This window comes from Lissotriton helveticus, chromosome 1_2 (genome assembly GCF_964261635.1).
Source record: "Lissotriton helveticus chromosome 1_2, aLisHel1.1, whole genome shotgun sequence".
Taxonomy (NCBI): Eukaryota; Metazoa; Chordata; class Amphibia; order Caudata; family Salamandridae; genus Lissotriton; species Lissotriton helveticus.
The window spans coordinates 365,652,500-365,666,418 of NC_136058.1; the positions used below are offsets into that span (position 1 = coordinate 365,652,500).

Consider the following 13,919-nt stretch of genomic DNA (forward strand, 5'->3'; position numbering starts at 1 on the left):
GCGGATGACACCCAAATATACCTCAAGGTGTCTTCCCCTCATGATCTCTCACTACTCGGTTCTACTCTCAACGCTATTCACAACTGGATGTTAGTTCACCAACTCATTCTCAAGCCCTCAAACAGAATTCCTCTCCCCGCCTCCTGTTCAATCCTGGATGGATCAGTTGAATCTACTCCTCAGTAAACCCATCATTGTGGACTGCGCTAAATCCTTAGGTGTCATACTTGACAAAAGACTCCACCTCATCTCACACATCAACTCCATGGCCAAGAGCGCACGTTATCAGTTGCGTGTTTTATGGGGGATTCGTCGGTTCTTCCCGGAGAATGACCTAAAAACCTTGGTCCAATCGCTAGTTCTCTCTAGACTGGGTTATTGTAATTCTCTTCTGACTGGCCTTCCCAAATCTCACCTCTTCCCCCCCCCCCTCAAATCCGTCCTCCATTCAGCAGCTCGCTTCATTTCAGGGTCCAAACAAAGTGACCACATCACTCCTATCCTGTCTTTTCTCCGATGGCTTCCCATCGAGGCTAGAGCTATCTACTAAACGGCGTGCATTATCCACAAAGCTTTGCACTCTTCCTCCCCTCGCTATCTGGCGAATAAACTGAAATTGTCTGGAGGCTCAAGACCTTCTCGGAATGCGGAGAAGTTCCTTCTTGAGCCCCCCTCCTTCAAAAGGGAAAAATTGATGGCACAATCGTTCTCAGGTAATGCGGTGAGAATCTGGAACTCTCTTCCTCCTTCTCTCCGTGCCATCCCCTCCATCCAGATCTTCAAAGCGGACATCAAATCTTTTATTCCAAAGACACTTTCAGAACTAATTCCCTCCTCCTCAGACCCCGCCAGGAAGTTCTTTAGTCATTGTAAATTTGTCACATATATTTCTATTTTGTTTGTCCATCCTTTGCTTGCTGCGTTTGATATTGTGTGCCTTATGTCTGCGTCACTTTGATTCTACGGCCTGCTATTTTCGTTTGTTCCATTTTTGTAACCGTTCTCTCATGTAACGTAACTGGTTCTATTGTAGAGTGCTCTGACACCTTCATTAAATAAAAGAAATGAATAAATTCTGACCTCCTGTCAGTAGCAGTGTCCGCTTCTGGGGGTTTCACCAGTGCCGTGCCCTGTATCAGGAGCATGGTGCGCTGTATCAGAAGCACGGTGTCCACTTCTGTCACCAGTGCCGTGCCCTGTATCAGGAGCACGGTACCTGCTTCTGGGGGTTTCACCAATGCTGTGCCCTTTATCAGGAGCACGGTGGCCACTTCTGGGGGTGTCACCAGTGCCGTGCCCTGTATCAAGAGCACGGTGCCTGCTTCTGGGAGTGTCACCAGTGCTGTGCCCTGTATCAGGAGCACAGTGCCCGCTTCTGGGGGTGTCACCAGTGCCGTGCCCTGTATCAGGAGCACGGTGCCCGCTTCTGGGAGTGTCACCAGTGCCGTGCCCTGTATCAGGAGCACGGTGGCCACTCATGGGTCTTTCACCAGTGCCGTGCCCTGTATCAGCACGGTGCCCGCTTCTGGGGGTGTCACCAGTGCCGTGCCCTGAATCAGGAGCACGGTGCCTGCTTTTGGGGGTTTCACCAATGCTGTGCCCTGTATCTGGAGCACGGTGCCCGCTTCTGGGAGTGTCACCAGTGCTGAGCCCTGTATCAGGAGCACGGTGGCCACTTCTGGGTCTTTCACCAGTGCCGTGCCCTGAATCAGGAGCACGGTAGCCACTTCTGGGTCTTTCACCAGTGCCGTGCCCTGTATCAGGAGCACGGTGCCTGCTTCTGAGGGTTTCACCAATGCCGTGCCCTGTATCAGGAGCACGGTGGCCACTTCTGGGTCTTTCACCAGTGCCGTGCCCTGTATCAGGAGCACGGTGCCTGCTTCTGAGGGTTTCACCAGTGCTGTGCCCTGTATCAGGAGCACGGTGGCCACTTCTGGGGGTGTCACCAGTGCCGTGCCCTGTATCAGCACGGTGCCCGCTTTTGGGGGTTTCACCAGTGCTGTGCCCTGTATCAGGAGCACGGTGGCCACTTCTGGGTCTTTCACCAGTGCCGTGCCCTGTATCAGGAGCACGGTGCCTGCTTCTGGGGGTGTCACCAGTGCCCTGCCCTGTATCAGAAGCACGGTGCCCGCTTCTGGGAGTGTCACCAGTGCCCTGCCCTGTATCAGGAGCACGGTGCCCGCTTCTGGGAGTGTCACCAGTGCCCTGCCCTGTATCAGGAGCACGGTGCCCGCTTCTGGGAGTGTCACCAGTGCCCTGCCCCGTATCAGGAGCACGGTGCCCGCTTCTGGGAGTGTCACCAGTGCCGTGCCCTGTATCAGCACGGTGCCCGCTTCTGGGAGTGTCACCAGTGCCCTGCCCTGTATCAGGAGCACGGTGCCCGCTTCTGGGAGTGTCACCAGTGCCCTGCCCTGTATCAGGAGCACGGTGCCCGCTTCTGGGAGTGTCACCAGTGCCCTGCCCCGTATCAGGAGCACGGTGCCCGCTTTTGGGGGTTTCACCAGTGCTGTGCCCTGTATCAGGAGCACGGTGGCCACTTCTGGGTCTTTCACCAATGCTGTGCCCTGTATCAGGAGCACGGTGCCTGCTTCTGAGGGTTTCACCAGTGCTGTGCCCTGTATCAGGAGCACGGTGGCCACTTCTGGGGGTGTCACCAGTGCCGTGCCCTGTATCAGCACGGTGCCCGCTTTTGGGGGTTTCACCAGTGCTGTGCCCTGTATAAGGAGCACGGTGGCCACTTCTGGGGGTGTCACCAGTGCCGTGCCCTGTATCAAGAGCACGGTGCCCGCTTCTGGGAGTGTCACCAGTGCCCTGCCCTGTATCAGGAGCACGGTGCCCGCTTCTGGGAGTGTCACCAGTGCCCTGCCCCGTATCAGGAGCACGGTGCCCGCTTTTGGGGGTTTCACCAGTGCTGTGCCCTGTATCAGGAGCACGGTGGCCACTTCTGGGTCTTTCACCAATGCTGTGCCCTGTAGGCCGCCCTCCCCGCCGCTCGGACTCGGTTTCCTCTCCAGGCCCCACCCTCGGCCCCGCCGCCTGCGGTGCTGCGGGAGCTGTGCCAAGTAGGTGAGAGGTGAAGGGCGGGCGCGGCACTGGGGAGCGGTGGTGAGCCGGCGAGGGAGCCGTGTGCCTGAGAGGGGAGGTGGAGCTGTGGAGCTCTGTTCACTGCACTGAGGGGAGTGGGGGAGCTGTGGGGCTGTGCTCTCCGCACTGAGGGGAGCCGTGGGGCTGTGCTCACCTCACAGAGGGGAGCCGTGGGGCTGTGCTCACCTCACTGAGGGGAGCCGTGGGGCTGTGCTCACCTCACTGAGGGGAGCCGTGGGGCTGTGCTCACCTCACTGAGGGGAGCCGTGGGGCTGTGCTCACCTCACTGAGGGGAGCCGTGGGGCTGTGCTCACCTCACTGAGGGGAGCCGTGGGGCTGTGCTCACCTCACTGAGGGGAGCCGTGGGGCTGTGCTCACCTCACTGAGGGGAGCCGTGGGGCTGTGCCCACGGCTCTGAGGGGAGCCGTGGGGCTGTGCTCACCTCACTGAGGGGAGCCGTGGGGCTGTGCTCACCTCACTGAGGGGAGCCGTGGGGCTGTGCTCACCTCACTGAGGGGAGCCGTGGGGCTGTGCTCACCTCACTGAGGGGAGCCGTGGGGCTGTGCTCACCTCACTGTGGGGAGCCGTGGGGCTGTGCTCACCTCACTGAGGGGGGCTGTGCTCACCTCACTGAGGGGAGCCGTGGGGCTGTGCTCACCTCACTGAGGGGAGCCGTGGGGCTGTGCTCACCTCACTGAAGGGAGCTGTGGGGCTGTGCTCACCTCACTGAAGGGAGCTGTGGGGCTGTGCTCACGGCTCTGAGGGGAGCTGTGGGGCTGTGCTCACGGCTCTGAGGGGAGCTGTGGGGCTGTGCTCACGGCTCTGAGGGGAGCTGTGGGGCTGTGCTCACCTCACTGAAGGGAGCTGTGGGGCTGTGCTCACCTCACTGAGGGGAGCCGTGGGGCTGTGCTCACCTCACTGAGGGGAGCCGTGGGGCTGTGCTCACCTCACTGAGGGGAGCCGTGGGGCTGTGCTCACCTCACTGAGGGGAGCCGTGGGGCTGTGCTCACCTCACTGAGGGGAGCCGTGGGGCTGTGCTCACCTCACTGAGGGGAGCCGTGGGGCTGTGCTCACCTCACTGAGGGGAGCCGTGGGGCTGTGCTCACCTCACTGAGGGGAGCCGTGGGGCTGTGCTCACCTCACTGAGGGGAGCCGTGGGGCTGTGCTCACCTCACTGAGGGGAGCCGTTGGGCTGTGCTCACCTCACTGAGGGGAGCCGTTGGGCTGTGCTCACCTCACTGAGGGGAGCCGTGGGGCTGTGCTCACCTCACTGAGGGGAGCCGTGGGGCTGTGCTCACCTCACTGAGGGGAGCCGTGGGGCTGTGCTCACCTCACTGAGGGGAGCCGTGGGGCTGTGCTCACCTCACAGAGGGGAGCCGTGGGGCTGTGCCCACGGCTCTGAGGAGAGCCGTGGGGCTGTGCTCACCTCACTGAGGGGAGCCGTGGGGCTGTGCTCACCTCACTGAGGGGAGCCGTGGGGCTGTGCTCACCTCACTGAGGGGAGCTGGCTGTGCTCACCTCACTGAGGGGAGCTGGCTGTGCTCACCTCACTGAGGGGAGCTGTGGGGCTGTGCTCACGGCTCTGAGGGGAGCTGTGGGGCTGTGCCCACGGCTCTGAGGGGAGCTGTGGGGCTGTGCTCACCTCACTGAGGGGAGCTGTGGGGCTGTGCTCACCTCACTGAGGGGAGCCGTGGGGCTGTGCTCACCTCACTGAGGGGAGCCGTGGGGCTGTGCTCACCTCACTGAGGGGAGCCGTGGGGCTGTGCTCACCTCACTGAGGGGAGCCGTGGGGCTGTGCTCACCTCACTGAGGGGAGCCGTGGGGCTGTGCTCACCTCACTGAGGGGAGCCGTGGGGCTGTGCTCACCTCACTGAGGGGAGCCGTGGGGCTGTGCTCACCTCACTGAGGGGAGCCGTGGGGCTGTGCTCACCTCACTGAGGGGAGCCGTGGGGCTGTGCTCACCTCACTGAGGGGAGCCGTGGGGCTGTGCTCACCTCACTGAGGGGAGCCGTGGGGCTGTGCTCACCTCACTGAGGGGAGCCGTGGGGCTGTGCTCACCTCACTGAGGGGAGCCGTGGGGCTGTGCTCACCTCACTGAAGGGAGCCGTGGGGCTGTGCTCACCTCACTGAAGGGAGCCGTGGGGCTGTGCTCACCTCACTGAAGGGAGCCGTGGGGCTGTGCTCACGGCTCTGAGGGGAGCTGTGGGGCTGTGCTCACGGCTCTGAGGGGAGCTGTGGGGCTGTGCTCACGGCTCTGAGGGGAGCTGTGGGGCTGTGCTCACCTCACTGAGGGGAGCCGTGGGGCTGTGCTCACCTCACAGAGGGGAGCCGTGGGGCTGTGCTCACCTCACAGAGGGGAGCCGTGGGGCTGTGCTCACCTCACTGAGGGGAGCCGTGGGGCTGTGCTCACCTCACTGAGGGGAGCCGTGGGGCTGTGCTCACCTCACTGAGGGGAGCCGTGGGGCTGTGCTCACCTCACTGAGGGGAGCCGTGGGGCTGTGCTCACCTCACTGAGGGGAGCCGTGGGGCTGTGCTCACCTCACTGAGGGGAGCCGTGGGGCTGTGCTCACCTCACTGAGGGGAGCCGTGGGGCTGTGCTCACCTCACTGAGGGGAGCCGTGGGGCTGTGCTCACCTCACTGAGGGGAGCCGTGGGGCTGTGCTCACCTCACTGAGGGGAGCCGTGGGGCTGTGCTCACCTCACTGAGGGGAGCCGTGGGGCTGTGCTCACCTCACTGAGGGGAGCCGTGGGGCTGTGCTCACCTCACTGAGGGGAGCCGTGGGGCTGTGCTCACCTCACTGAGGAGAGCCGTGGGGCTGTGCTCACCTCACTGAGGGGAGCCGTGGGGCTGTGCTCACCTCACTGAGGGGAGCTGTGGGGCTGTGCTCACCTCACTGAGGGGAGCTGTGGGGCTGTGCTCACCTCACTGAGGGGAGCTGTGGGGCTGTGCTCACCTCACTGAGGGGAGCTGTGGGGCTGTGCCCACGGCTCTGAGAGCTGTGGGGCTGTGCTCACGGCTCTGAGAGCTGTGGGGCTGTGCTCACCTCACTGAAGGGAGCTGTGGGGCTGTGCTCACCTCATTGAAGGGAGCTGTGGGGCTGTGCTCACGGCTCTGAGGGGAGCTGTGGGGCTGTGCTCACGGCTCTGAGGGGAGCTGTGGGGCTGTGCTCACGGCTCTGAGGGGAGCTGTGGGGCTGTGCTCACGGCTCTGAGGGGAGCTGTGGGGCTGTGCTCACGGCTCTGAGGGGAGCTGTGGGGCTGTGCTCACGGCTCTGAGGGGAGCTGTGGGGCTGTGCTCACGGCTCTGAGGGGAGCTGTGGGGCTGTGCTCACGGCTCTGAGGGGAGCTGTGGGGCTGTGCTCACGGCTCTGAGGGGAGCTGTGGGGCTGTGCTCACGGCTCTGAGGGGAGCTGTGGGGCTGTGCTCACGGCTGAGGGGAGCTGTGGGGCTGTGCTCACGGCTGAGGGGAGCTGTGGGGCTGTGCTCACGGCTCTGAGGGGAGCTGTGGGGCTGTGCTCACGGCTCTGAGGGGAGCTGTGGGGCTGTGCTCACTGCTCTGAGGGGGGCTGTGCTCACGGCTCTGAGGGGAGCTGTGGGGCTGTGCTCACGGCTCTGAGGGGAGCTGTGGGGCTGTGCTCACGGCTCTGAGGGGAGCCGTGGGGCTGTGCTCACGGCTCTGAGGGGAGCCGTGGGGCTGTGCTCACGGCTCTGAGGGGAGCCGTGGGGCTGTGCTCACGGCTCTGAGGGGAGCCGTGGGGCTGTGCTCACGGCTCTGAGGGGAGCCGTGGGGCTGTGCTCACGGCTCTGAGGGGAGCCGTGGGGCTGTGCTCACCTCACTGAGGGGAGCCGTGGGGCTGTGCTCACCTCACTGAGGGGAGCCGTGGGGCTGTGCTCACCTCACTGAATGGAGCTGTGGGGCTGTGCTCACCTCACTGAATGGAGCTGTGGGGCTGTGCTCACCTCACTGAATGGAGCTGTGGGGCTGTGCTCACCTCACTGAGGGGAGCCGTGGGGCTGTGCTCACCTCACTGAGGGGAGCCGTGGGGCTGTGCTCACCTCACTGAGGGGAGCCGTGGGGCTGTGCTCACCTCACTGAGGGGATCCGTGGGGCTGTGCTCACCTCACTGAGGGGAGCCGTGGGGCTGTGCTCACCTCACTGAGGGGAGCCGTGGGGCTGTGCTCACCTCACTGAGGGGATCCGTGGGGCTGTGCTCACCTCACTGAGGGGAGCCGTGGGGCTGTGCTCATAGCACTGAGGGGAGCCGTGGGGCTGTGGGGCTGAGTTTACCCACCCTTTTCGTGCCTCGGTCGAAACGTCTACAAAACCCCACATCTTGGGACCTGTACCCTATGTCCTCCTCCCCTCGCCCCCCCCCCCCTTACTGTGGTCACAGATGAAATTTGGTTGTACCACGAAAAACGAATAAGTGTTTATGTTCGGAATGACAGCCTGGGGCAGGTTCTTTATGAACTAAGGACTTCGGCCTACATGCATCAACATTTCCATCTGCGATTCCTTATTTGCGAAAAATAAGGAATCGCTAATAAGGAATAGCAAATGGCAATGCATGAAGAAATTGCTAAATAAATTGCGATTTCTTAAAATTCCTTAATTGTGACTCGCAAATTGCGAATCGCAATTAAGGAATAGCTCCCCATTCATTCCTAATGAATGGGAAGGCATTCTAAATTTGCGATTCGCAATTAGCCAATCGCAAATTGAGAATGTGATTTCAAGGGTGCAGGGTGTCCAAAGGACACCCTGTTGAACCCCTGAAATCAATCTGTGCACATATGTTGTGCACACACATGCCCTTAGGGCATGTGTGTGCGCAACATGAAACTTTGAAAAATGCACAAAAGTGCATTTTTCAAAGTTTTCGCAAATTACCATGAGGTTCAACCTCATGGTAATTTGCTCCCCCTAAGTGCGAAATCGCTATTTTTTAAAGTTTCATGCATTGCATTTAAGGAATCTCAATTTGAGATTCCTTAAATGCAATTGCAATTTAAGAAATCTCAATTTTGCGATTTCTTAAATTGCGAGAACAAAAATTATAATGCATCCCAAATATTCAAATTGCATTCGCAAACGGCCGATTTTTGCGTATCGCACCATTTGCAAATGCAATTTGAAATGATGCATGTGCCCCCTAGACTTTAGATTGACAATTTACGGATGAATTATTGCATATTTTTTTCATTTCTTCTCAAACCTTCTTGGTCTTTTCTCACATGAGCAGCAATCTATTCACTTCTCTCCACACCACTTGGTAGTAACCCCCTTAATACATGTTCCTATGATAATGTGGATAGTTTATGAAAAGTTATTAAATGCATCTTTGACAAATACCATATCAGTGGGTACTGTTTTCCTACAAATAATTATTTCCCTTTTTTCTGTAATTATAAAAAGTATTGGGCTATTTATTTGTTTCTTTATTGCATTGATTTTTCGCATAAGGAAAATGGATGTACTTGTGTCATTTATTGTAGCATTAAGTATCAGTGTCTAGGACCGCCTTGTTTTCTGTACCAATTGATACCCAGGTCCTCTGACTTTTTCTGGGTCACTCCATTTATATTAATGGGGCTCACGGAGGGCGTCATGAGAAGGGATAGGGCACAGGGACCCGCAGCTCACTGAGGCCCGCGAGCAGTGCGCCTGCCTCTCACACTGCGGAGCACGAGGACCGCACCTCCGTTGTCATTACTTACGACATGGAAACCCTTGACCCGGCGGATCACAACACGCACACGCCCTCCCACCCACACCCTTCGCGGCGCTGCCCAGCGCCTCAGCGCCTCGCCTGGGGGTAGGAAGCACTATAGAAAGGTTGCAGTATAATACAGCACATCCCAAGGCGTGGAGCTGCTCTGGCTGAGGGTGTGCTCCTGACCGTGGGAGGGAGGTGTGACTGCCGAGCTCACTGAGGGAGGCTGCTAGGCGCTGCTGAGGCCACAAAGTGTTGAGGCTGCTCTGAGCTGGCTGAGTGGTTCTCGTGATGTGCTGGGGACTGGTCATGCGGCAGTTCTGGGCTCACTCAGTGGTGCTGTGGGACGTCACTGAGGGATGCTGTGTGACGGAGCTCCTCGAGGGGGGCTGCTAGGCGCCTTTGAGGCTGCTCGGAGCTGGCTGAGGGGTTCTCGTGATGTGCTGGGCTCATGGGGCGGTGTGTCACGTCTGTTCTCACTCAGCAGTGCTCTGGGTGGTCACTGAGAGGCGCTAAGCTCACTGATGAAACCTGTTGCTCTCTCTGCCCCATCTTTAACCCTTTCCTCTCTCTTCTTCCAGGCTGTCAGGATGGAGGCGTTTGTGGAGCGGACGGTGCACGCCTACGAGGAGTTCATGAAAGGCGCAGGTGAGTGGAGGCCTCTGGGGGTGATAGGGGGCGTGTGGGTGGGTGTTTTGACAGGTGTGGGGGCACTTGAAGAGATCCGGGCTCTGGCCGCAAGGAAGGAGAAGGAGCGGCCTCCGATCTGGTCTTTCTGGTGTGTGGGGCCACGGCGTAGGAGAGCTGGGATGATCGTAGGATCCTTTGGGGTGCGTGGAATTCGAGTCGCTGTTCAGGTATGCTGGTCCGGTGTCGTGGAGGGCCTTGTGAGCGTGGGTGAGCATCACTTGCATCACTAAAGTCCCTGAGATTGTAAAAAAGCATCACCGCAAATGTGTTCAGCAGGAGAGTGGTACGGGTGTAGTATACCGCTGGTGGTGCAATGTAGAGCACGCTGCTGCAAGCATATTACTAAAGCGCGGCATGGTAGGCCCTCATTTACCGACAACGCTTTTCCCGTTGAAACGACCACGAACTTTGCACAGACAAACAGTTCCACAGATAAAAATTGTACCTTGCACAAACCATGTCTCCATCTGCTATAATCAAATATTTCCTTTGTGTATCACCAAGGGTATTGATCTGTTTTGTTCTTAAAAAATCTTTGTTTTAATCACATGTTGGGATTTTTAAGAAAGTACTGCATTTGTGCTTTCCTAGCTCCTGGCGTGTTCTAAAATATTTGTACAGTTCATTTACAGGTATTTACATTTTGTTAAGGAAAAATTTCTTCCAGCCTATCCTTTCACACGCCCTTCTATCCCAGCACGATTGTAGCAGACTGCACTTCACTAAATCATCTAAATTTGCAGTCAGAAAAAAAAGTAAGCACCGAACTCCCTTTCAAAAGAAAAAGTAGCAATTTGTCAGAAGACAAGGCTGACATTTTACTTTTCTCCTTTGTACGCACCACACGTGACAAGACACAAACGGGGAACACGCGCATGCGTATACGTCGCGTGCTGTCACTATGCCCGCGACGTTATGACGCATGCATTCACTGCGCACGACGTTACATCGCGGGCACCATCACTTCGTGGGGGCTTTTACAATGCAGAGGCGGCGGAACACGGCGAGTGACCGGTACGGTGAACTGTAGTGGAGGGGAGGGTTTTAGGCCTTCGGGTTAAAAGTCGAATATGGGGGTGTTTTAGGGTTAGGAGTAGTATATGGTGCTGTTTTAGGCTTTAGGGGTAGGGCTTAGGATTAATGTTAGTATATGGACTGTTTTGCCTTTACCATTTACACTTTAGGATTGTTAATGTATGGTACTGTTTTGCGTTTACTGTTTACACCTTGGGGTTGAGGGGAAGTGTCAGGGCATTGTACTGTTTGGCGGGCCGTAAGGGAGATTTTTGCGGTGTGATTGAATGCGTGGTCGTAGTGTGCGATCAAAGTCTTTTGCATGCGTGTGAATGCGCAGTCCGATGTAATGGTTTGCGCGGTGAATGCGTGCGATGTAATGGTGTGCGATGTTAGGAATGCGATGTAATGGTGTGCGTTGTGCTGGTTTGCGTTCAATCGTCATACATCCGACACAAACCCAATTTCATGGCATCTATTGCTCATTCAGCTTCTGGGCTCCGGCAGGGCTGTTTTGGGGGCGCTGCAACAACCCCTCACGGCCTCACCCCTACTTCCAGCACTTGTGGGTGGAAAAGGTCACAAAATGACAATTCTCCTCTGGAACTCTACTTTTCTGCAGTATTCGCACCAATCCGCATTTGGGACCCATGTGCACCTCTCCAGCCCCCCTTTACCTCAGCTAGAGGGGACCAAGCCCCCTAAAAGTTGGTGGACTGCCATGAAACACGACGTGTAGTGAACCCGCTTTGTCACACTGACGTCACTCCAGTCGCTTGAAGGGTCTGTTGCATCAGCAGAGTTACAAACTTTGCTAGATTACAGCACACCTGCGTGTGTGTATAGTCTGCTTATGCCATGGAGGTGGAAATAAAAATGCCCCAATAACCAGTGCTTTAAATGGAAAATTAGGAGTCCTGGTTTCTGAGAAGTGCTGGTACTCTCCCGCTCAAAATAAAGAAGTGCCGGTACTCCGTACCAGACAGTTTCGGCCCATTTAAAGCACTGCCAATAACCTGTTACTTAGAGCAGCTTTACCATAAGACCCGCTTGCCCACGTCACCATGGTACAGTGAAAAAAGGATACACTGCCCACTGCTTCAGGGATTGGCTGTCGCAAAGACTTTACACACAGGAACGACTCTGCTCATAGTCACGAGGCCTCAGTGTGTTTTTACCTCGCGGCGCAAGTTTAACCCCTTGCGTCCTGCTATTAAATAAATAGATTTACTCGGTAAACACAAAACCACGCCATAGTGTACCCGGTATATGAAAAAGTGCAGAGTGTAATATGTTGTCTTATTAGCATTGCTGGGGCAGGGGAGGGGCCTCTCTTGTGAGTCATGGTTCCTCCTCACACGGAACACTGGTAAAAAAAAGTGTATTCTGTCCTGCACATCTGCATACATTCTATTTAACGTTGTGTACCTTTTTAGGTCTCGTGACCTACAATGCGCGCAAGCGCATTTGGGATCGGGAATTCAAGTGCTCGATCGACTAGTGAAACCACTGCGGTTTCTTCACAGTGCATGTGAGGTCACGTGGCCACAAAAGCGGGTCACATGACCACACAAGCACGCGCATCTCCCTATTCCGCCTGCATGAACTTCTCCTCCCGTCGCTCGTATTCCCGCCTCCCCGCCAGGCTCTCCCGCGCTCCGGCCTCCGATAGCTTCAAAGCTTCCCCGCCCACTGCTTCATACTTCACGGCCGGCAGGCCGTGAGATCCATTCCTTGCTTCCCGCGCTCCGAGAGCTTCAAAGCTTCCCCGCCCACTGCTTCACACTTCACGGCCGTGAGATCCATTCCTTTTATACAGTTGGAAAAGCCCAGCCATCTGCAGTTCCTTGTTATTTATATTTAATTAGCAGCAGTAGCATTTCATATAATGTGTTTCCAGCATGAGATATTCGTCGCTTTTTGATCCTCGCGCCTTTTCCCTTTCAGTTTGAAGGCTCGAGGTCTCCTTCACGCTTCACTACTCACAGCGTATTTATTTTACATTAGAGACTCGTGCTGCCCTTCGCGCTCCACTGCACGCAGAATATTTACGTTTGGTTGGCTTAGCTGATGCGCACACACGCAACACCACACACACGCAACACCACACACACGCAACACCACACACACGCAACACCACACACAGGCAACACCACACACCCACGCCACTCACCCGCGCCACGCCACTCACCCGCGCAACGCCATTCACCCGCGCAACGCCATTCACCCGCGCAACGCCATTCACCCGCGCAACGCCATTCACCCGCGCAACGCCATTCACCCGCGCAACGCCATTCACCCGCGCAACGCCATTCACCCGCGCAACGCCATTCACCCGCGCAACGCCATTCACCCGCGCAACGCCATTCACCCGCGCAACGCCATTCACCCGCGCAACGCCATTCACCCACACTGTGCAGTGCACAATTGGTCTCGCAGTAGGAAAGTTGGAGCCATTTGTTTTTGTCAATGACAAAGCCCTTTATGTTTTTAAAATGAAAACAAAAATAAAAGGCATTGTTATTTGCAATTGTAATAGCTCCAACTTTCCTACTGCGAGACCTATTGGCAACGCCAGTGCTTGTTAATCCAGCTAGCAGTGCATGCACTACAGCTCTTTGATCGCACCTGCCATGTAATAAAACGGACAGTAAGTTATCCAGAGAGGGCAGTAGTGATACGTTCACCTCTGGCCGGGATTTCACGGTCTTATCACATTGATATCCGTGATAAACGGGCTTGAATTGCCCGCCCCTGTGACACATGAAAGAGTGAGCCACGAAGGCCGGGTGAGTGCTCCACTCGGGATCTTGTGCTGTGTTTTTTTTAAAGCTCCCTGAAGCCTCACCTTGATTGTGGGAGTGGTAAACAAATGTAACAAAGCAGACCTCACATAAAATTGCGAAGACCTTTAAAAAGGAGGTTGAACTAGTGAAAGGTCACCTGTAGATGGTGTGTAAATTGCTATAGCTGTCTAGAGATTTTATTTATTTCTTTTTAAAGTTTTATATAGCGCTAGCTTTACCCGTAGGTATCAGAGCGCAGAGATGGTTCACCTGCAGCCATTGGATGGTGTCCTGTGGGGCTTTTAGTGTCACCAATCAGCTCTTTATCACCTTTTCAATCCAGCTGGGACCCGGAAGTTGAATGGATTCCATGTTTTGTTGTGAGGCATTACTTTTTGTTGGGACTAGCCCCCATACTGGTGGTATGTCGAGGCCTTCTGATGCCAAGGACCTCCTGGCTGGTATTACGTGGTTTAGTATGCATGTTTAAAGGGTTTGTTAAGGTGCCACCTTGTCGGTTCCTGGGGCGTTATTGGTCTTATTCAGGGGTACCTATTCTGTATTGAGTACTTCTGATCAGTAAAAATCATTGTAAATGTGTTGTATTTGTAAAGCGCACGGCTGCCCACGC

General features: G+C 56.2%; 1 protein-coding gene across 2 annotated transcripts in view; it reads left to right on the forward strand.

Moving 5' to 3' along the window:
* Positions 1–13,919, forward strand: part of ELOVL1 (ELOVL fatty acid elongase 1) — a 185,697-nt gene that overhangs the window by 46,996 nt on the left and 124,782 nt on the right. The window contains exon 2 of one of the 2 annotated variants that reach the window (XM_078672306.1): positions 9,380–9,446. In XM_078672306.1, the coding sequence (XP_078528432.1) occupies positions 9,389–9,446 (58 nt within the window). In that variant the 5' untranslated portion in view covers positions 9,380–9,388. Of the gene's footprint in view, positions 1–9,379; positions 9,447–10,427; positions 10,503–13,919 lie in introns of those variants that run through there. The other variant, XM_078672313.1, reaches the window with a different exon arrangement.